Source organism: Saimiri boliviensis, chromosome 10 (assembly GCF_048565385.1).
Source record: "Saimiri boliviensis isolate mSaiBol1 chromosome 10, mSaiBol1.pri, whole genome shotgun sequence".
In the NCBI taxonomy this organism is placed as follows: Eukaryota; Metazoa; Chordata; class Mammalia; order Primates; family Cebidae; genus Saimiri; species Saimiri boliviensis.
This window is the reverse complement of record NC_133458.1, coordinates 117,278,197-117,301,064: the sequence shown is the minus strand read 5'-3', so window position 1 is coordinate 117,301,064 and position 22,868 is coordinate 117,278,197. Positions and strand designations below refer to the sequence as shown.

Sequence of the window (22,868 nt, the reverse complement as noted above, 5' to 3'; positions counted from 1 at the left end):
CTGCCACTTCTGAGTAGCAAGGCAGCTGGCTGATGTCCACCCTTCCATTGCCAACTGCTCTCCCTAAGGTTGCCAAGAACTTCAGAAGCTGAAGCAAATGGGGAACTCTTTTCAGCCTTCCCATCCTTGACTGCTTTGTGACAACTGACATTGCTGACCACTGCTTCCTTCCAACTTTCTCTTTCCTCAGCAGTGACAACAATGAGCTATATAAACACTATTGAGTAAAAAAATAAGTAAACTATTGTTATTTTTCTATTTTTTGTTATATTTTTGTTATTTCTGGTCCTGATGACAAAAGTGAAATCCATCATTCTTACCTAGCACATCAGTACTCATCCCTACCAAAAAATAGGATATAAAAACATGAACCCACTGCACACTGTTTGGGGGCGAAAGTGTTTAATGACAGTTATTACAATCTGCTTCCTCTTAAGGAAATGGAGGGAGAAGACTTTAGCTCTCATGTGAACCATCTTCACAAACACTAGGAAAAGAAACTGAACAAAAAAATCCTACAAGAAAAAATATTGGATACACCCCTAGTCAGACTTCAAAGCAATATTAAATTCTAGATATGTTATAAATGTTAAGTAAATGAAGATTTTTAAATGTTCAACATAAAAAATAGAAACAATGCTTACTAAACATATAATGAAAAACTAGTTCAGAATTAAAGTAATGCAAAGGTAAACATTAAATGTAAAATGAAAGAAACAAAAATCAAGACCCTGAAACTTTCAATCCCCATTCGCAAACAGAAACATATTAATTACCAGACAGGCTGCTGGCTTTCACTTAAAAGTGAGAAGAGATGACTTCCTTCATTCAAACTGTGAAACCATTTAATGTTTGCACATCAAGAACAGGTAGTGAAAAGGACCGGACCCACCCACTCTCTGGTCCAGTTCACTGCTCCTACCCTTGAAGCAGACAAGTTTCTCGGGTGACCTCGCTCTCCTGCTCCTGAACAGCTGAGAGTCGCCACTGTGTTGGCAGCAAATCGTCTTCCTTCTCCCTTTTGTTCTTATTCAAAACCAAGTTAAAATATTGACAGCTTGAGGGTTGTGGATTTTTTAACAACTACACTTAGAATTGAGTAAGTACCTAGGAAGAATCCAGAACTAGACTATAAAATAAAGAAGAAACAATTTTTGTTATTGTTACAAATACTGTTTAAATTGCAAGACAGTCATTCAACCAACAAAGAAGCCTGGATGGCCAGCCTTAAGTGTACTTCATTCCTCACAAGCGTGGATGTGAAAAATACACACAGGCTTCAATATTCTCTTGCTCAAGTTACCATTTTTGCCAATTGATGAGAAAAGACACTGCCAAGGAACCAATCATCCAAGGTATAAAAAGGAATGGCTACCTATTTCCTTCCATTCTCTATCCATTTACTAATAGGCAAGAAGTGGGTCTTTTACCTGAATGACCACCAAAATTGCTGGGAGAAAGGTCACTGATGCCTTCTCAGCTTCAAAGTCAGTGGATGCCCTTCAGTCCTCATGGCTTTCTGGCACCTGAAACTCTCCTCCACTGGCTTCCGCTCTCTTCATTTCCTTCCTGCCTTTCTATTCACAACTTCTGTTTTTTGGGTTTTTTTTTTTTTTTTGGAGACAGAATTTTGCTATGTTGCCCAGGCTGGAGTGCAATGGCACAGTCTTAGCCTACTGCAACCTCCACATCCCAGGTTCAAGCAATTCTCCTGCCTCAGCCTCCCAAGTAGCTGGGATTACAGGCACGCACCACCACACCCAGCTAATTTTTATATTTTTAGGAGAGGTAGGGTTTCACCATGTTGGTCAGGCTGGTCTCAAACTTCTGACCTCAGATGATCTACCTGCTTCAGCCTCCCAAAGTGAGCCACCACACCCAGCCTCTACTCAACTTCTCAGTCACCCTTCCAGGCTGTAAAACCTCAGCCTGCCTCTTAAACGGCAATATTTTCAATCCAGCTCAGGCCCCTCTTTAGAGCTGCATATTCACATTCAACAACTACTCTACAGCTCTATGTCAAACTGTGAATTCCAGAACCAGTGCCTTCTTCTGTATTCTCGATTTCACCTAATGACCCTCAGTCCACTTAGCTACCTAAGCCGGAGTACTAAGAGTCATCCAGAGCAATTTTTCTTCCTCACATACCACACAAGCAATCAAAAGTCACTAAGTCCTAGCCTTCTATCTCTTTTAATACCTCTCAAATCCATCCTGTTCCCACTGCTGTAGCAGATGGTCTCTTAATGGACACCACGTCTCCAAAGAAGCCCCACATGCACATCCCCCACACATGCTCATCATCTCCAACACCCCATTTTCCACACTGCTAATCCCAAAGTCAATCTTCTAAAAGCAAATTACACAAGTTGCTATCTTGTTTAAATTCCTCAATATAGCTTTTAAACAGAATGACCTTACATCCCAGTTTGCCTTTGTCAATGTCTGTCACCGCTGTCCAGATATAATTATTAAGAGTTGCCCTTTCATCCTCATTTGAATAGTAAAATATATGATCATCCTACTGATAAAGCCACCTTTCATTGCGAGGCTCCACCTATCTCTTCATGCTCATTTTCAGCCAGACCCAAAAGATTCACAAGATTCTAACCATCCTGGATTTTTGAAATGTTTTCTTTAGCTCTATATATTTGGCTTAGAATAGGCCATAAACAGTCCCGATCCCCCACCACTTGGCAAATTCCTGCTCTTTCTATCAGATTCAATGCAGGCATTGTCTCCTCTGGGAAGACCCCTAACTTCCTTTTTGTAGGATGGCATATCCCTCTTGTGTGTTCCCACATCACTCTCTATCCAAGCATTCCTATTTCAGAACAATAACTCACTTTGCTGCCTGTCTCTGACACTTAATTATGAGCCCATGAGAGCAGAAACCTACTTTAAACTCAGCATCTGGCACGGAAAAGCTCAATGAAGTTCCCGAGAGAAAAAGAACCACAATCATCCAGAGTCTGAAGCACATCTCATGTAATGAGAAAACAGGTAAATACATAAATAAACAAAAGCTCTATAAAAAGACAACTAAAGAGCGAAATAAAAACAGAAACAGAGTTTTGTTAAAGTGTTATTTTCCTAAAAATAAGAACAAATTTAAAGGAAGATAAAGCCTCAGTTAAGTTCAATGGAAAGCGTTAACATCTGACACGCCCCTGTTCTTTTGGGACCCAAAGTTTTCAATACTCAGTATCAGATTTGAGTAGCTGATGAGCTGCCAGTTCACACATGGCAATCATATCCCCATGACACTAATTATATTTCAGAGTTAACCTGAGTATGCAAAAAATGTCTTCTTATGAGGTTTTAAAGATGATCTTATCCCTTTAAAATTGGGTAACTATATTAAATTGAAGCTCTTTCAAGACAATCCAGATTTTAACAGAAGCTGCTGTTTCTACAGATGAGGGAATAATGCTTTATCAGTAACAATTCATTCCAACTTTAGAAATAATTAGGCAATTAAAAAAGCAGCAAAGTCATTTATAAACAGAAGGGGTAAGTGATAAAATGTGGCATGACTGGGTTATGCTACATTTAATATTCTGCATGATAATGTAGCTGAAATACCCTTTTATTCCAAAAACAACTACTCATCATCTACTATAAATTTACACTTTTAAAAGTTCACCTCTATTTATATATATAAGCAATGCTGATTTCTAAGCAAAAAATATTTAAGTTATATAGTAGCTAAAATTTAGTCATACCAATATTGCTATTTTAATACGAAAAATTACATGTCTACTATTTGAGGTGATGACTGTTAAACTCCTAATACAGGAGTGCATAAATGCTCCTCAAATATCATAGTGGATTGAACTGCAGATGATTCCTTCCCAGTGATTACAAATGAGCTGCAGTCCTTCAAGTAGCTTTATGGTTCATCAGAACTATGCCCAGATGCTACAAAATCAAAGTGAATAAAATAAATTGATTACTTTAAGATACCCAGAGTACACCGTTTACATGTATCTCCATATACCCTAATATTCTTTAATTTCTAACATAAGAATATTGTCTGACTGAAAAAGGTAAATTTGTTAGGAAACTTTAGCCACTCAGATTTAACTTCCATTCTAATAATCTAAAAATCAAATTACTCTATTAGAATATAAATATAAACATTCTTGATTAAACTTTAACATCTTAGAAATAATCCAGAAGAAATAAAAATAATCTGAGAATGTAAACAGGAAGAAATTTTGCGGAAGAGTCATCTTATTTGGAAAGAAAACAATGTTGCCCATCCATGTCATCCCTGTTTAACAATGGAGCTTAAATTTTCTGCATTTATGAGAAGTCTTATCAATCAGACTCTGCTTATTCACTAAAATATCCCTACTTTTTAAATTAACTTTTCCTCTAATCAAGAGTTTTCAACCACCTCCCCCCATAGGCACATTTATATGCTGTAAACGTATGAGACCATAGGAAACGGCCATTTGCAACTTCATTTGACCCCTAAAGCCCTAGGCTGCTGTCCCTACTCTGCGCCTGAGACCAACAGCCCTGCGGGCATGGCTGACAGGTAAAAGGCTCAGATATTCACCCTGCTGTTGCACCCACCAGGACGGCAGAACCTCAACAGAGGCAGGGGCATGGAACGTCCTTTCCGCCTGCAGAAGACTTATTAGATAGACGTTCGTTTTCTAAATCCTAACAACCTTTAAAAGCATAGAGAGGATTTGGAAGGGTTTGCCTCCTAAGACGCTGGCATACTGCTGATTCCTTGAGCTGTTTTCCTTTTGTTAAACTTCATCTTCTGCCTGTGCCTGCCACATGCCCACGGACAATAGTAGAAGCCTGGCTTGCACACGGCACCAGACAGTAACTATGTACTCAAGGCAGTTATTCACAATCTGGGCAATGTTCAAAATGTTACTTCAATAGAAGGAAAGAAACAGGCTTTTGGTACAAATCATCTCTTTTATTCTCATGCCAGGGATTGTGCTGGATACCAGATACACAGTGGTAAACAAAACAAATGTTGTCCTTGCCCTTATTAAGCTGACAAATCATTGAAATACCGTTCAAGTTTAAGATAGTCACCTTCCGGGAGGCCACAAACTCTGCAGTTGTCCTGTATAATGAGGTGGATGAACAGCAAATCCAGAGTTGAAGCTCATTTTCCCCAGAGTTTGCAATACCCACATCCTACTGCTACTAAGAGAAAGTTACATTTCCCTAACAGTTTAGATCAACACCTTGGACAAGTTTCATTGTGGTGTCCCCATGATGTCTTGAATGGCTATTTACAATACTAAATTTGGCAGGTAAGAGAGAAAACTAACAGGACCTTCTACGTGAATTAAAACCAGTCTGAGTAACAGCGTAAGTAACCAACAAAGTTTCTCCTTCTAGAATTCACACTGTCAATGAAGAATTGCTAAGCACCTGCCATATGCCAAGCACTGCATTTGGTTTTGATACCACTGTGAAACAATCCACTTGACTGGAACACCATTGGTAAAAAGGATACACTTTTTTTCCATATATAAATAACCGGAAACGAAAGACAACTAAGTTTTCAAACTGGTGACATATAATGTGTGAAATATGATTTAAAAAACTGTTTCTTCTTAAACCAAGTAAATATTTTCCTTGCTTATACATATATCTACAAAGATACAAAAGAAAGAGTAACAGAGGAAGAAAATCAGAATGACCAAGTCATTGGATTACTGCAAGGGAATAATGCAGAACAATTCATTAATAACTGCATTTAACAAAAAAGCAACTAATAGTACCAAACACCTGGCATCATATGGAGAATTTTTTTTAACAAATGGACAAACACGGCTGAATACAAGGTGTTTGTGTACAGAATCTGTGACCCCAGTACTCTGAACGTAACTCTATTTTATAATTTAACAGATCACATTACAAACCGTTGTTTATATGGCAAGTTCCACAAGTGAATTGATTTGAGAACAGGGTCTGTGTTTTATTAATCTAATATCCCTAGCACATCCTTTGAGACTGTTTGCTAAAGGAGTAAGAAGCAATTACTAAATGAATACCAAACACATACTCTTCTGCATGGAGTCATCAAGGACCATGTCACAGAGAAGATGAGACACCGATAATTTGCGTAAGCAAAGACAGGAAAGTGCATTCCAATGAGAGCCGAAGAACGAAGTCTGGATACCCTGTAGGTACAATGCAGGGGAACACTGTTAACGACAGAAAACAGAAGTCCTGAGTGCCTCCCAGAAGAGCTGTTTTATTCCACAGGCATCAAGGAGTCAGTCCAGTGTTTTCAGGGAGGGGGGTAACAAAATCCCAGTACTACCGTGGGGAGATTACTTGGGCAGCTGTGTGAAGGAGGGATTAGGAGAGACACGAGGCAGGGAGATCAGTGGAGTTTTACTGCAATAACCCAGGTGAGATTCAATAAAGACTTGAACAGTGTGATGGCAATATAAAGAACCAGCAAAGGAAAGAACGAGCTAAAAGAAGCATCAAGAGGATATATGGGGAATAATGGAAGCAGATGATGGAGGATAAAACGTCACAGAGACGGAAGAAAACACTGAGGGGTAGAAGAGAACAAGGCCTTCTGAAGAGATAATATTTATCAGGAGGCTTGAAAAACAGTCTTTGCAACTAGGCAGAGTGACCTTTCTTTCTAAATTAAAAAAGAGGAGAGTTCACCTTGTCTGGTCCAATAGACCACACTGAAAAAGATACAAGGACTTAAAAAGATAAGCTGTCTAATAATAAAAAGGCCTGTCCCACTGGCGGGACATTTTGGGAGCAGCTCAGTGCTGTCTGTGGAGCCGTAACTCAGTGAAGAAGGGAAAATCCCTTCCATTCCAAATGTGATTCACAAAACAGACATTTTCATACATACACAACCCAACTGATCTGAACTATTTTAAATGACAATTTAGCCTAGAAATAAACTTTGATGTTTTAGTGCCCAAATGGGTTTGGTAAAAAAATACAGCATCCTCTAGTACTTGGCCACACCCTTAAGATTCCTAGGCCACAGGGCATCTAACACTACAGTTCTAGAAAACAAAATCCTCCCTTTTTCCAAGAGAACATTGCCTAGAGAGTGTAATGCATTTTTTTCTCTAAGAGTAAGGCAACAGAAACGGGGTTGTCATACCTGAGACCAGACAATTAAAAAGGAAATCATAACTATGTTAATGTTCTGTAAAATTAAGTCTTAGATCCGCAGGCTCAGATCCTTGGGCTATCCTAGTCCTAACGATCTGCTATGCCATGCTTTTGAGGACAAACTCCACTAATAAAAGCAGCTACAGAGAGCCAAACATATAGCAGATCCATGAAGGCTGCAGAGCTTTCTGAACGTCTCAGCAGGGTCCATAAATATCCCTGTTTAAGTTCTCAACATACAAATAAATAATATCATCAATGATAAAGAAAAAATCTGTTAGGAGTAAAGGTATGTTCCTATTTATTTTTCTCACTTTTATTTTTGATTTAATAATAGCTGCAGCAATGCTAATGCATTCTATTTATCTAGAATCTAAACATTTGAGAGAGTAAAGCCTTTGTTTTCCAAGTTAGTAAAAGTCACTTATCTAAAAAGGGTGGGTAGTACAAATAATTTAAATAACTGAGACCAAGTTACTAACCAAAGAGAAAATGCCTAATTTACAACATATGATGAAGAAAGACCACTTAACACTTCACAAATTCAGCTCTACTTCCGCCACAGAAATTATGGTTAGAATGTTCTCCAGTGTAAAAACACTGTTTTATCAATCCCCATTAAATAATTTTCCAAGTAGTCTGTCCTCTCTCAAAACTTCTCAAAAGAAGCATCTTATAAACCATGTTGCTGCATCAAAAAGACTTTCTGAAGTCAACTCACTAGATATGCACTGGGATTGACTTCCCACAATCTGATTACCCAACCTTCATCATGTTCTTAAAATGCTATTTGTGTCACGTGATTAAAAACTACCCACTCCTCCCAAATAAACACAGAAGCTGATGGAAGGGAGAGGCAGCAAAATGGGTATAAGAACAGGTGTGTAGCAGAAGCTTCTCTTTTTTCCCCTCTTCATTTTTCCTTCTTTCTCCCCTACCTCCCTTTCAGTTTGCCTGCCCCACATACAACTGAACAGTATTAAAGCCCTTATGAATAAATTCAAAAATAATAGTTCTTCAGGAAGTGTAGTAAACATGTGCAATTGGACTCTTAGCTTGATCCACCTTCTGATTACAACTAATGTCTACTAAGCCTTGTGTTATATATGTTACATGTGTTAGTTCACATAATTCTCAAACCATCATGTAAATCAGAAGTGTGACTATGACCCACACTTTATAGATGAAGAAAGCAAAAAAGAGGTCAGGTAACACGCCAAGGTAATGAACGTGGGGCAAGGACTGGCTGGCTGGCATCTGACCCCGAGCCCGGCCTACGTGTGGTGCTGCCACCTCCAGCACCTGCCAGCCATCCCTCTGCTGGACATTCCAGCCCCGCCAGCACTTCTTCTCTAATCATTCCATTGCCACTGCTCTTTCTACATCCAATCTAGGAGAGTAGATTCCACTCATGCAACAGATTCAAGGGCTGGACAGGAGCTAAGGAAAGAAAATGGGAAACTAGTAGGTTCAGGGGACTCATTTTTGTGTAACTTTTTTTCTGGCAAGATAGGAACTTCAGTATCTGCCACAATATCAAGGAATAAATTATTCTCACAATCTAGTGAGAATTTTTTTCTTGAGGAAAAGTGAAGACAATGTAAAAAGCAAAACTTTAAAAGTTTAGAAGGAAATACAGAGAATACTGAAATGGAAAAAGTTCCCTTATCCCCTTCACAGGGCATGTGATGGGGGTGTGTCTCACTTCTTTTCAAACCCGAGGAGAAGCATGCTCAAACCCCTACGGCAGGCTGTGGTGCTCCCAAACCAACAGCAGGATCTAGAGGTGAATGTTTACAGCTTGTGAAGCCTCAGTGGGCGTGTGTTACAGGACGCTCTTTTTTCAGTTTAGCCATGAGTAGGTGGCTTGTGTTAGTCAGCTCAATCAGATCCCCTGCTTTATCGCAAGGACAAAGGGCTTTCTGTATCCTGGGGTTTCTGGCCTTGGTGTACCAGAAGAATCAGATCACACTTGGGCTCGGGAATGGGTGCAAGGTTTTACTGGGTGGAAGTAAATCCAGCAGATAGGGGAGCCAGAAGGGAGACGGTTTTCCTCTGGAGTTTGGCAGCTCAGCAGCCTGGGCTCTCCTCCAACCGCCCAGGCCAAACTCTGAGTTGTTCGCCGGTCAATGGCCTGCCAGCAGGCTGGTGTCTGCCGGTGCCTGTTGGCGTACTCTTCAACCGATGTGCTCCTCTCAACCTCTCAGTTGTGTATTCTTCTGCTGATGTGCTCCTTTTGACGTCCAGTTGCTTGTGTCTCTGCATGCTAAGGTCTCAGGGTTTTCACAGGCACAGGATAGGGGCGTGGCAGCAGGGTGGTCTCAGGAAAGGCAACATCTGGGCAGGAAAACAGAAATTCCTGTCCTCACCTAGGTTCTTAGGTACAGGCCTGGGGGTGGAGCCCTAGCCAGGGACCATAACCTTCCCTTCCCAGTATTTCCTTGCCCCTCTTCCGTATCATATCTTTACAACTTTGTAGGAGCAAAATACAATTTCCCTTAGAAGACACAAAAACCACAAATTATGCATGAGAAGATTGATACATATTTACTGAATTAAAATAAAAAATTTCTGAACCTAAAACATCATAAATGGGAAATTGAAAGATAAGCCCACAGACTTGAAGACATTTGTGACTCTTCAAATAAGAAGTCGTGTCCAGACTTTCTATGCCTTCCACCCTGGAGGAGAGCTTCCAATTCCCTGGCCCAGCACCGGAATGTGGTATTGATCAGATTTTTAAATGTTGTGCCAACTTGACAGGTATAAAATGGTACCATATTGTCTTACTTCACATTTCCCTTATTATTCTGTGATTACTGTTGGATCTCTTCACATGGCTACTGGGCATCTGGTATTCTTCTGAGAACCGCCTGTTCATGTCATTTGCCTAATTTCATTCTGAGTTGCTTGGGTTTTCCTTATGGATCTGTAAGAGTTCCTTACGTAGGTAACATTTTAACAAAACTATATATACTCTTAAAACTTGGTACCAACACCTTCTAATTAAGCTTTTAAAGAACTTAAAGAATCAACTGCACAAGCAAATGAAAAAAAGTTCAGATTTAAAATATTAATTTAGTGTGAAAGTGAATGTTTTCCTAAAAGTAAATCATAGGTATTTTATTTAATAATACCAAGACTAGGCCGGGCGTGGTGGCTCATGCCTGTAATCCAAACACTTTGGAGGCCAAGGCGGGCGGATCACCTGAGGTCGGGAGTTCAAGACCAGCCTGACCAACATGGTGAAACCCTGTCTTTTAAAAATAATAATAATAATAATAATAATAATAATACCAAGACTAGTAAATGTTAAATTTGACTTGCTAGCAGCTTAATTCTTCTGATTTTGAGCCATCACATGAGCCAGCACAATGTTATTTCTGCTTGTAAACAATGAACTTTTTTATTATAAATCAATTTAGAACTTTACACATATACTGGCAAAGTACATAAACAATTCTCAAGAGTAAACAGTCTCATTAGTAACCAGAAAAATACAAACTAAACTGATAAATTCCCATTTTCTAGAAATCTAAGTGACAATGAATTTTCAAATAATAACAGCCAATGTTGGTGATGAGATATACTGATAAACTCTCAGAGTGTCAGTGAAAACATATTTGGGTATAACCTAATTGCAGGGAAATGTAGCAATCTGCAGTAGAACCCTGAAAATGTTTATAGCATCTGTCCAGGTGATTTCACCTCATAGAATGTATTCAAAGGAAAGGGTCAGTCACAAGATCCCCACCCCACCCAAATATTTAGCGTCACTCACTATGTGTACAGGACACTGAAAAGTTGGTTCCTGAACAACTTAAAGCATAACAAACTTGCTTTTTCTCTGTAAGAAACTGCTTCTATATGATTAGAGTAGGACTCACACACATTTCGGCCACTAAGCAATGAAAAGTGCCCTAATATATTAATTTTCTTTCCATATCAGTAAAATGAAATCAGATTTTTAGGCTACCCCACAGGGCATTTAGTTCTCTTCCTCTGAGATGAAACTCCAGGCAACTACTGATCTGCTTTCTGTGACTACAGATTTGTTCGCATTTTCTAGAATGTTATACAAATTCAAATGTCATAACATGTAGCCTTTTGAGTCTGCCTTCTTTTACTTAACATAATAGAACTGAGATTCATCCATGCTTAGCACATATCAATAGTTCATTCCATTTTATTGATGAGTTGAATGGCCATTGTTTGGATATACCACACTTTGTCTATCCATTCACCTGAAAACTGACATACAGATTGTTTCCAGTTTGGGACTATTACAAGTAAAACTGATATGAATATTCACGTAGAAATCTTCGTAGAAGCATATTTTTTCATTCCCTAAGTTTGGAATGGCTGGACTGTATGATAGGTGCATGTTTAATGTTTTAAAATTTTGCCAAACTGTTTTCCAAAGTGGTTACACTATCGCACATCCACCAGCAAGTGTACGAGAGTTCTAGTTCCTCCAAATCCTCACCAATACTTTGTATGATTAGTCTTTGTAATTTTAGCCATTGTAAAGGTACATTTAGTGGCAGGCATTATTCCATTTTAATTAGTTTTAATATGATTTTTCCTTGCTATAAATTAAATAAAGAACTAAAATGTTAAGATTTAATAGGTGCCCATGGAAGTAATGAAACTCTTCTTACTAGAAGTATAAAAGACTGGACAACCAAATAACAGGAATGCTGTGGAAGTACAGCCACACCAGAACAATATGGTTCAACTTCTGGGTAACGAAGTTGTATGTTTTCAGTTGCCATGGACCCTCACGTCACGTAACCTGAGCATGTCCAAATGAACCAAGCATGCAACCACAGGGGGAACCTAAAAGCAGGGAATGAACTAAGACGTGAACACCACACAACAGAATCCAGGATCCAATCAAGTGGAGCTCTAGCATCACTTTACAGCAGGATCCAGTCAGATCAGGCCTCCCAGCATCACATCATTACAAGATCCAATCAGATCACAACTCATTTTCCGATGCTTATGAAACCTGACCCTCCCTCAGCTTCGGGAGACACTGCCTTGAGAACTATCCCTGGTGTTCTTCTTACTTGTTATGAGTAATAAACTCCCTTTACTAAATACTATATCTTACTATATTTCCTTGGTTCTCGTCATTGGGTTGATACCTAGTCCAACAGTCAAACCAAACTGTTGTGTGGATAACCAGAATTTCATGTCTTGGGTGGATGAATGAAAAATATCCTTTAAGTGTTCATCTATCCTAATATATCATGATCCTATCAAATGAAAAACATTAGGAATTACAGCCAAATAAATAAGTTCTAGATACAGTGAATAAAACAAAGTCACTCAAACAAAAAAAAAAAACAGAGCTTGTTTAAGAAAGCTCATTTTGATATACCCTGGCATGGTTCCCAGAGACTAAGAAGTCTATTATTAACAAAACAAACTCAAGGTATAAATTATTTGTTGTTAAACTATACACACAGACACTCATACCTTATTCATATACAAAGCCCCTGCCTTCTGGTCCATAACATCCGATTTACCATAATTATTCTGGTTCACTTAGTTCCCTAAACCCTCTGAACTTCAAAGTTGGTCACCACAAAGACACTCCCCTGAAAACATTCCATTCCTTTTCCTTTGGTCCTTTGGCTAAACCTGCCAAATAATTTGCTCCTATTGCATCTCACCATCCATTCTTTCCTCTCCACGCCCCTATTCTCAAGATACTACTAGACAATTAACACAATATATATGAAGATAAAAAGTCCATGGCAAACGTTCCTCACCCTTTGGTGATTCCCTGTTTCATAAGAATGCATCCCTTTGTCTTGACGTCACTCTAACAACCTGGAAAATGCACACTCATCTTTCCAGATTCACCTCAAATTTCACTTTCTTCAAGTTCCCCATCTCCCATTTGCAAAAGTGGAGATTCCTTCCCTAGGTCTCCACCTTATTCATAATCCTTTTAAACCTCGTACTTTGCAATAATGGCACTGCACCCCAAAGAAAGAACCACCAGAACTGAGAGTACCCTCTACTGAAGAATGAAATCCAAAGGCTTCAAACAACTAAGCCCCAGTCTGCTACCCAGTTCACAGTCATGTTCCAAAAAGTTAAAATTACTTCAACCCTGACTTTGAAATATATGACATACCAGGGTAATTTCATTCAGTGAAGGAATATTTTCAGTTTTAGCTATTTAAGGGATATTTGCCCAAATGCAGTTACCACTAAAGGGTCAGATATTAAACATTCTGTAAGTATGACACTTTAAAAGATAGCAGCATCCTGAATTCTGACTATGTTTTCTTAGCTACGTTGGTGCGTAGAAGCCATCAAAGTTATTGGGCTATCTATAAATACTTAACCCATAAACTTGAGATTATTTTTTAATGCAGAAAATTGGAAATATGACTTGCCTTGGCATCATTTATCAGAAGTTGGAATGATTTCCATTTAAGTAATTCTCAATTCATTTGACACATCTCTTATCACTGAAAATATGGAGTTCCAATATAGAAAACAAGTTCTTTAAACACACAAGAATCTGAGACCTGTCAATCAGTCTTAAACAAGTATTACAGGCACTGGCACATTTGAGCCAACAATGAACCACTTTGATCATATCAAAAGATACATGCCCTGCTTCCCAATTAACGATGCCACATCTAGAACAGCATACTACAGATAGTATTTGCTTAAGGTCAATAGCGAGTACAATTAGACCAAGAGTAGAGAAGGGTTTCTTTGTTCAAGGATACACAGCTTAAGTTTACAGATTATTAAGTTTACAAATTATTAAGTTTACAAATATTCTTTCAATGAATAGTCACCCCAACATCACACTGGCCACATTATGAATAAGGCCAAAACATGTCAGGCTGTTTAGGTGAATAATGAATGTATGGCATCTATATAAACTGTCTTTTACAGTTTATATAGATCTCTTTAGATTGTCATGGCCATACAATTTCCTATAATGTACACACAAAATCCTGTTGCGGAAGAGGAAGGCATAAAAAATCTTGATTATCCGGAAAATACTCTCAATATGTGGAACTTTGCAGATTTGGAACTATGGATTAGTTCAGTCAACTTTCATCAATTTCTCATTTTTATCAGTTCACCAACTTTTATGTTGAGCACTGAGAATGCAGAGAAAAATTACGCAAACTGTCCTCAGGAAATTAGCATTCTATGGGGAAAATAACACTGAGGCAAATAATTGTGACAAAAGTACCATAGGTTCAAGAAGTGGAGGTTAAAAAAAAAAGGAAAGTGGAGGTAATACAAAGAAGGAGATGGTTAAGCCATGCAAAGGATAAAAAAGGTGTCTGTGAATACTAAAAATGCAATTTAAGTCGCTTAAAGGAACACTGAATCTTCAGGATTAGACTGTCAAAGAGAGAGGAGAGAAGGAAGATGATGGTTTCTTTGGCTGAAACACAAAGAGAGATGGGTGATCCTCTAAACACTCATATATCAATCCAAAGGAAAGAGAAAAGAGGAGCTGATTTATATTAGAAATAAATTCTCTAAGCCGAAGAAAGCAACAAAAGGTCAGGAGTACAGTCCAAAAGATGGTCAAGTCCCAAAGTCCAGGGAGAAAAATGAAACCATTATTACTCACAGATGAGGAACCAGGCAGAAAAACATGCCTTGAAACTTAGGTTAAGTTAGGGAAGTGCCCTAGTAAGAATGTCTCCCTATATAAGGGAGGTCTTGAATGTACCAGGAGAGGTGGGTAGAAGAGTAGTGGGCATTGAATACATAACCAGAACAGCTCAAGCCCGATTTATATCACACTTCCTTCCTTGGTACTTTTTACACCTGGAATGATCTTTTAAAGTCTCTTTAGTTTCTAAACTTTGATGACTTTATACATTCTCCAAAGCAAGTTTAAAAGGTATGAGTATATATTAAGAACTTAAATACTGCTGAAGATAAGGGTTACTTTCCAAAAGTAAGATTTATGACTCTGATCTTCATTAGCTTGAACTGCCATAACAAAATATCATAGACTGAGTAGCTTAAACAACAGAAATTCTCCTAGTTTTAGAGGCTGGAGGGCCTCGACCTGCCAGCATGGTCAGGTTCTGGTGAGGGTTCTCTTCCCGGCTTGCAGACAACCTTCTTGCTGTGTCCTCACATGGCTGGCAGGAACAAGGGAGGAAGGGAAGATCTCTCCTGTCTCTTCTTATGTGGTCACTAATCTCATCTTGAGGACTCCACCCTCACGACCTCATCTAAATTGCTTTTAACTTGATTTTGTTTCTTAAAGTCACAGTCTTGCTCTGCCACCCAGGCTAGAGAGCGCAGTAGCGCAATCATAACTCACTGCAGCCTGGAACTCCTGAGCTCAAGTGATCCCCCGCCTTAGCCTCCTGAGTTTACACCATGCCTGGCCCTCATTTAAATTTAATTACCCCCCAAGGCCCCAGCTCTAAAAACCGTCACATTGGGAGTTAGGACTTCAACATATGAATTAGGAGGTGGGGAATAATTCAGTCTACAGTAGCTCTCAATATAAAATTTCTAATTATACATCCAATGGGCAAGTGAAGGTAGAAAAATACAAATGAGAACAGAGAACTGGCTCCCAGAGGCCCTCCTGAAAGGCAGTAACAGAAAATCACCAGTTCCATAGATATGTTTCAAAATAATATTGCCAGCCAATATACACTTACTGGATACCAAATGGCACCAGAGAAAAGAGAAAGGGCGAGGAAGAGGAGAGAAGTATACCACGAGACATGGCAACTGCCCTCTAAGACTTTAAATATGAATGTCAGGCTGGTACTGACACTAGGAGGGGCCACACTACAAGTGAAATAGTCATAATACAGGAGTTCAGAGGAAGGAAACACCTCAGGGATACAATCCAGGGCAAGGACTTTACAGGAAGAATGGAGATTCACAGACGTGCACACTAGAGAGAAAAGAAGTGATCAAAAGCTTAGAAACAAGCATGCCCACGGCAATATTCAGAAGGTGGTGAGCAGATAAAAATTACTGGAGAGGGAAGAAATTAAAACAAAGATTAGAAAGGTGGGTTTCAGGAAATGACCAGGGTCTGGACAGAGGTCTGGGTTTTTATCAGCATATGAACATGAAAGGTATCAGCAACTAAGGAATACAGTCTGTTAGTTTAATCTCAAACCAAAAACAGGAATAGAGGTACCAATAGATTCTGCTACCCGGCAAGGAGAATCATCAGCCCACCTCTGCCTCAAGAGATTAATTTCAGAAATTTGATATTTATCTTAACACAAAATGCCCACTAAGCTCCTGTCTTGTTTCAATCCCCTTTTTTAGTAATCATCCATTTTATAAATATTTATATAATGTCTCTTGCCATAGTGCCTTACGGCAAAACCTCATCATTTTCTATTCCTAGCAAAGAAAGAAAAACACATAAAGGCAAACAGTAGAAATTTATGTTTGATCAGCAAGTTCTTTGCTCTCTCACTAGCACACTTAAAGGAATACATATTTAAAACACATGGCATAATGCTCCGAAATATTTAACAGAGACATGGCACAATAATTTGATCACTCCTTCACGTAAGTACCCTTAATTAACAAGTTTTAAATTAAAATGCTTAAATAAAGTAGAGACTAGTAAAGAAAAAGTAACTACAGTAATGCACTACATAACAACATTTTGGTCAACAAGAGACCACCTATACCCACTGCTGACTAAAAAGCCAAATTGTAAAATACTCAAAGAGATTTATTCTGAGCCAAATATAAGGACCATGACCCATGACAAAGCCTCAAGGGGTCCTCAGAATATGTGCCCAAGGTGATTGGGTTACAGCTTGATTTTGTATGTTTCAGGGAGACATAAGACATCAATCAATACATGTGAGGAATATACAGGTTTGGTCCAGAAAGGTGGGACAACTCAAAAGGGAGATGAGAGAAAAGAGGGACAGCTTACAGGTCATAGGCAGATTCAAAGATGTTCCCGATTGGTAACTGGCTGAATGAATTAAGTTATTATCTAAAGACCTAGAATCAGTAGAAAGGAGTGTCTGGGTTAAGATAAGGAGTTGTGGAGACCAGGGTTCTTACTCTGTAGATGAAGTCTTACAGGTGGCACCGTTAGAGGTAATACCTTTAAGCTACTCTTCAGGATCAGAAAAAGGCATGGAAAGGGAAAGAGATTCTCTGCCGAATGTAAATTTTCTCCACAAGGGACAGCTTTACACAGCTATTTCAAAATATGTAAAGAAATACATATTAGGGTGAAATACTTTGACTTCTTTCAGAGCCTGCTATCTGCCATGTGATGCTATGTCTAAGCGAGGTTAGAATTTGGTATCTTATTTCCTTTCACACTACAAAGAGTCTGTTTTGCCAGTCTTAAGATCTCTGTCTTAATGCTGGTCAGTTGCGCCTGAATTCCAAAAAGAAGAGAATAGAATGAGACATGTCTGACTCCCCCTTCCCATCACAGCCTGAACTAGTTTTTTAGGTTTTCCTAGAATCCTGAGAGGAAGAATCCATTCAGTAGACTGAGCGGCTTAGAATTTTATTTTTGGTTTACACCATACACTACAGTGGTCCCATAAGACTGTTACGTTTTACAAGCTATCTTTTCCTAAACATTTAAATTAAAAAGATTACAATGGAGCTGGAAAATTATCACCCAGTGTCATTGTACCCGAGTAACATCACAGCACAACACACTATTCACATGTTTGTGGTGATGCCAGTGTAAACAAACTTAGTTAGCTGCCACTCATATAAAGAATAGCACACACAATTCTGTACTACATAATACTTGATAATGGCAATAAATGATACGTTGCTGGCTTATGTGTTTACCATACTATACTTCTTATCAGTATTTAGAGTATTTTCCTCCTACTTACAAAAAAGAAGTTACCCGTAAAACAGCCTCAGGCAAGTCCTTCTGGAGGTATCAGGAAGAAGGCACTGTACCACAGGAGATGACAGCTCCATGCGTGTTATTGCTCCCAAAGGCCTTCCAGTAGGACAAGATGTGGAGGTGGAAGACTGTGCTAGTGATGATCCTGACCTTGGGTAGGCCTAGGCTAATGTGTGTGTTTGTGCCTTTATTTCTAACAAAAAGTTTTTAAAACTTTTTAAAGTAAAAAAGAAAAAAAAAACTAAATAAGAGCTTATAGAATAAATATAAAAAGAAATATTTTGTACAGCTGTACAATGTGCTTGTTTTAAGCTGTGCTATTACAAAACAAGTCAAACATTTTAAAAATTCAAAGTTTATAAAGTAAAAAAAGTTACAGTAAGATAAGACTAACATATTAGTTAGAAAAAAGGAAATGTTTATATAGAGTAGCCTAAGTGTACACGGTTTATAATGTCTACAGTAAGGTACACTTCTGTCCTAAGCCTTCATAGTCACTCAATACTGACTCACCCAGAACAACTTCCAGACTTTTAAGTTCCATTCATGGTAAGTCCCCTATACAGATGTATCATTTGTCATCTTTTATACCATATTTTTATGGTATCTTTTCTATATATAGGTATGTTTAAATGAACAAATACTGGCCATTGTATTCCCACTGCCTACAGTATTCAGGACAATAACATGCTGTATAGGTTTGTAGCCTGGGAGCAACAGGCTGTACCATACACCCTAAGTGTATAGTAGGCTGTAGCATCTAGGTCTGTGTAAGCAGAGACTATGATGTCCACACGATGACAAAATTGCCTAATACCACATTTCACAGAATGCATCCCACTGCTAAGCGATGCATGATTATATTATGATTAGTGAGGTAATGCGGGCACAAATATCATGGGAATTTCTTAAGTCACGTTATTTTACTCTGTGAGTTAAGTAAAATTGCTTTCACAATTAAGTTTTGAGTTAACATAAAGCTATATCTAGAAATAATCTCAAGAAAGTATTTATGGCCAAAGCATTTTAATTAACATAGGCTGAGTATTCTTCCAAATATTCTGAAATCTGAGCAACAATATGCATACTAAAGTATCACTCTAGCAGCTGTCATTCTTCATCAACAAAAGATGACTGTAACTGTAGAATATATAGCCATGGGAATAACCTAAGTGTGTCATGATTCATTTACAAAATGATCTCTGAACAGTACATCAACCTAGGAAATTTGGTATTATTCAGAATTGAGTAGCAGAAAGGGTTGCTTCAAAAACAAGGATAATTTGAGCATTGCTCAAGCTCAACCAAAGACATGTCCACATGTATAGGTGTTTGTGCAAGTGTGTGCATGTTATAGAGATACAACTTACACAGAATAAAGTACAAAGATTTCAAATGATAGTTTCATGATTTGTACATCTGTAGATCATGTGAAAACCACCAAGACAGTATTTTCAGCATTCCACAGACTCTTTTGTGCTCTCTCCCCAGGTCAAACCATTATTTGAACTGTATTGCTATAGTTTAGTTTTGCTTTTTCTTGACCACCATATAGAAGTTATTATATGCATGAACACATTTGGGTTTAGCTTCTTTGGCTGAATATTAAGTCTATGGAATTCATCTATCAATAGTTTGTTCTTTTTAGTTGCTAAGAATGCACCATGATTTATCCCTTCTACTACTGATGGGCATTTGTGTTGTTTCTAGTTTGAGGTTATTATGAATTAAGCTATTATCTGTATTTTTTTTTGTGTGTGTGGACATATGCATTGCATGCATTTTTGTTGAATACATACTTAAGAGTGCAAATTGCCAGGTCATTCAGCAGACATATGCTTGACTTCAGTAGATTCTGCCAATGATCACAAGGAAGCCATGGCTTAATGAGAACTTTCAAGAACAGTCTCTCAACTTCTTGAGTATGGCAAACAAGCAAACAAAAATAGCACCAAACTCTCTTGCTCTCTTGCCAAAAAGAGGTGCAAAGCTACAGAGGGCTTACTTTTCAAAGATGTTATATAGTCAGGACTGAAAAAAGAAGTAAAATTTATGGACAAATTTATGGATGATACCATAAATTACCTGAAAGAGGATGGATGTGGGATATACTTGACATAAAACAGACATCAGAGAAGATATAACTGAAGGCTTATACTGAATAGATACAAGGACTGACTTTTGGCAATGGACCCAATGGTATATGCCCATGAACGTTAGCAAGCAAACACTGCAATTTCTATTCAATATCGAAAAGACAGAAACAGAGTATCAGGGACTCATTTAATGGGAGTAGGAAATTTAAGAAACCATAGAGCCAATCTTTTTTAAAGGCAAGGGGGCACACGCAACACCACAAAAAAGAGCCCTGGCCCAGTACCGGCTACACATTTTAATGGATGGCAACTGAAAGACCAAATGCTTTGGTTATCAAGATGCGTGTCCAATATCTGGGGGTAGATGAGGGAGAGTCAAAAGTATTCCTCTTGCATCAAAGGGATTTGTCTGGTGGATCAGTATAATTAGAGAGCATAATTCCTTGTCTGTGCTGCTCCAACGATTGTACTCATTCCACAGTTCCATTTCTTTTCAGCAAAACAAGGCATTCCTTTTCCTTTCCCATATGTGTCAGCTTTAGAAACTGTAATCTCCTTTCTAAACTATATCAATAGATCCAAAGACAGATCTTTTGCCAAGTGCTGATGCTTTCTTCAAAAAAGTAGTATTTGTCCCCCAAAATGATCACCTTTTTCATACCAAATGGTTGTGTCATATTTACACAACCATGGAAGTTCTTGACACCTTTAAGGTACACCTTAACCCCCAAAATCAAGCTTCAAATTCAACATTACCTTCATTCTCAATGACTCCAAATCACAACTACAAAAGAAAGCCTGGTTCTTTGCTTTCAATCAATATAATCCCCTAAGAGTCCAAGAATCAAAACAGTCACATAAAATATTTTAGCTTTATGTATTTAGAATAAACTGATCCAATAAGGTAATCAATCAATTTTCAATTACATTTGGCATCTCAATAAGAAGACAGGGCATATACTTACAACTGACAGTCACTAAATGAGGGAGTTCATACTTTAAGGATTCCACAAACTTCCAGAGTATGCAAATTAGCACTATTATTCACTAACAAAGCAGCATTTTTTCTTTAAACAACAACTCACCTAGACTTTCTACACTGTCACAATTTTAAAAGAACACAGGAGTATTCTAAATGTCCCAAATTAAAGCCAAATAGATGACTATAATTAAGTAAAGAATCTGCAATTAAACAAATGTATAGATTTTTACATGGAGTTTGCATATAGAAGATACCCATTTAAAATATATAATGAATATATCTAGACCCCTTTCATTATAAGTTCACCTTTAAATTTTTAGAATATATTATAAAGTTCAAATTTATACTCATCACTCTGACTGAATTAATAAAGATCCTCTATATGCTATTAAAACAAACTGCTGAACTAATATTTTAAAATACAAATACTTAACATGAAGTTTAGCTCATACATTATTTTATGCAGAATACTTACTACATCAAACTTCTGAGTGATATTCCCCTGGACATCAAGTAAATAAACCTTGCCATAATGTGTGCCCAGTGCCAAAAACTGTAAGAAGAACAAAGGGGTCAATTAATATACTATTAATACACAAGCAATAATAAAACTATTTTTAAAGACAAGATATTTAATGCATAAATGATCTGCAACGTCTCAAAAGATATGCATTCCTTGGAGAAGGCTTGTTTCCAGCTTCAGGGAAATAACAGAACAGGGCCTATTTTATTGTGATAGTGCAAGCCAGCTGTCAGAATGACTCATGAGGACCCTCATCTACTGACAACTAATGATGTGTATGCAGTCTATACACAATGCCTGATGGACTGAGGCAGTAAATTAAAAATGCAGCAGTGAAAACACGACCAACCTACAGTTGAACTCAAAGTGAGAAGAGAATGATTCAGAAACTCGCCCTAATTTATGGCAAATGTGTAAATCAGTGCTACCGCTTAAGCTGCACACATATACAAACAACAAATTATTTCTTCAAATGGAAAATCCATGCCATATTGAGACCAGAAATCTCAGGTGTACTTATACCATCAGTTAGCTTTAGGATGCTTCCAAAAAAGTTAATGTATAATATTGAGGGTAAATGTTTATATTCTCATGCAAAAAAAAAAAAACTTTTCTGTCATAAAATAACATTGAGCTACATATTCATCTTATGTCGTCACTCCTACTGTTTCTTTAATTCTCTGAACTAACCCTAAATAAACCTGAAGAAACTTTAGGACTACCTGAAATATGACATGAGAGTTTTCTTCCTTTTTATTTATTTAAGCATTACTCAAATCGTCCAAACTTCTCTGCATTTCATTGCATGTGAGCATGCTTCATTGCAACCCATAATGAAATGCTCAAATTTACAGGCACTACTAAGTGTTTCAGCCAAGCAGCACAATCTTTAAAAAAAACAACCTTACAGAAAGTCAAGATGTAAAAGGATTTATCAAAATGGAATTGCTTAAAATGAAATTTCAGTTCAGGCACTTAAAATATGAAGCTACATTAAAGAGGAGTCACAAAAAGGGAAAGAAGGAGTTCATTAGAAATTCATCCCCTGCAATGCCTTTTACTCCTGCAAGGTTGCCTTTTTTCAGGAAGAAAAAAGTCCCCAGGGTAAAAAAATCAATACTGGTTAATAAAACATCAGGTGTGCAGACATAACTAGGTATGACGATTCCGCTGCAGAGGCCTGCCTGAACGCACCAGGTGCCACGACGATTAGTCATCCGGGGCAGACAG

General features: G+C 38.0%; 1 protein-coding gene across 2 annotated transcripts in view; it reads right to left on the bottom strand.

The window, feature by feature from the left end:
• VPS41 (VPS41 subunit of HOPS complex) overlaps positions 1 to 22,868 on the bottom strand; it is a 186,473-nt gene that overhangs the window by 122,522 nt on the left and 41,083 nt on the right. For both annotated transcript variants that reach the window (XM_003930754.3, XM_074379801.1), the window contains one exon: positions 21,591 to 21,668. In XM_003930754.3, coding sequence (XP_003930803.1) covers positions 21,591 to 21,668 — 78 coding nt within the window. The remainder of the gene's footprint in view (positions 1 to 21,590; positions 21,669 to 22,868) is intronic.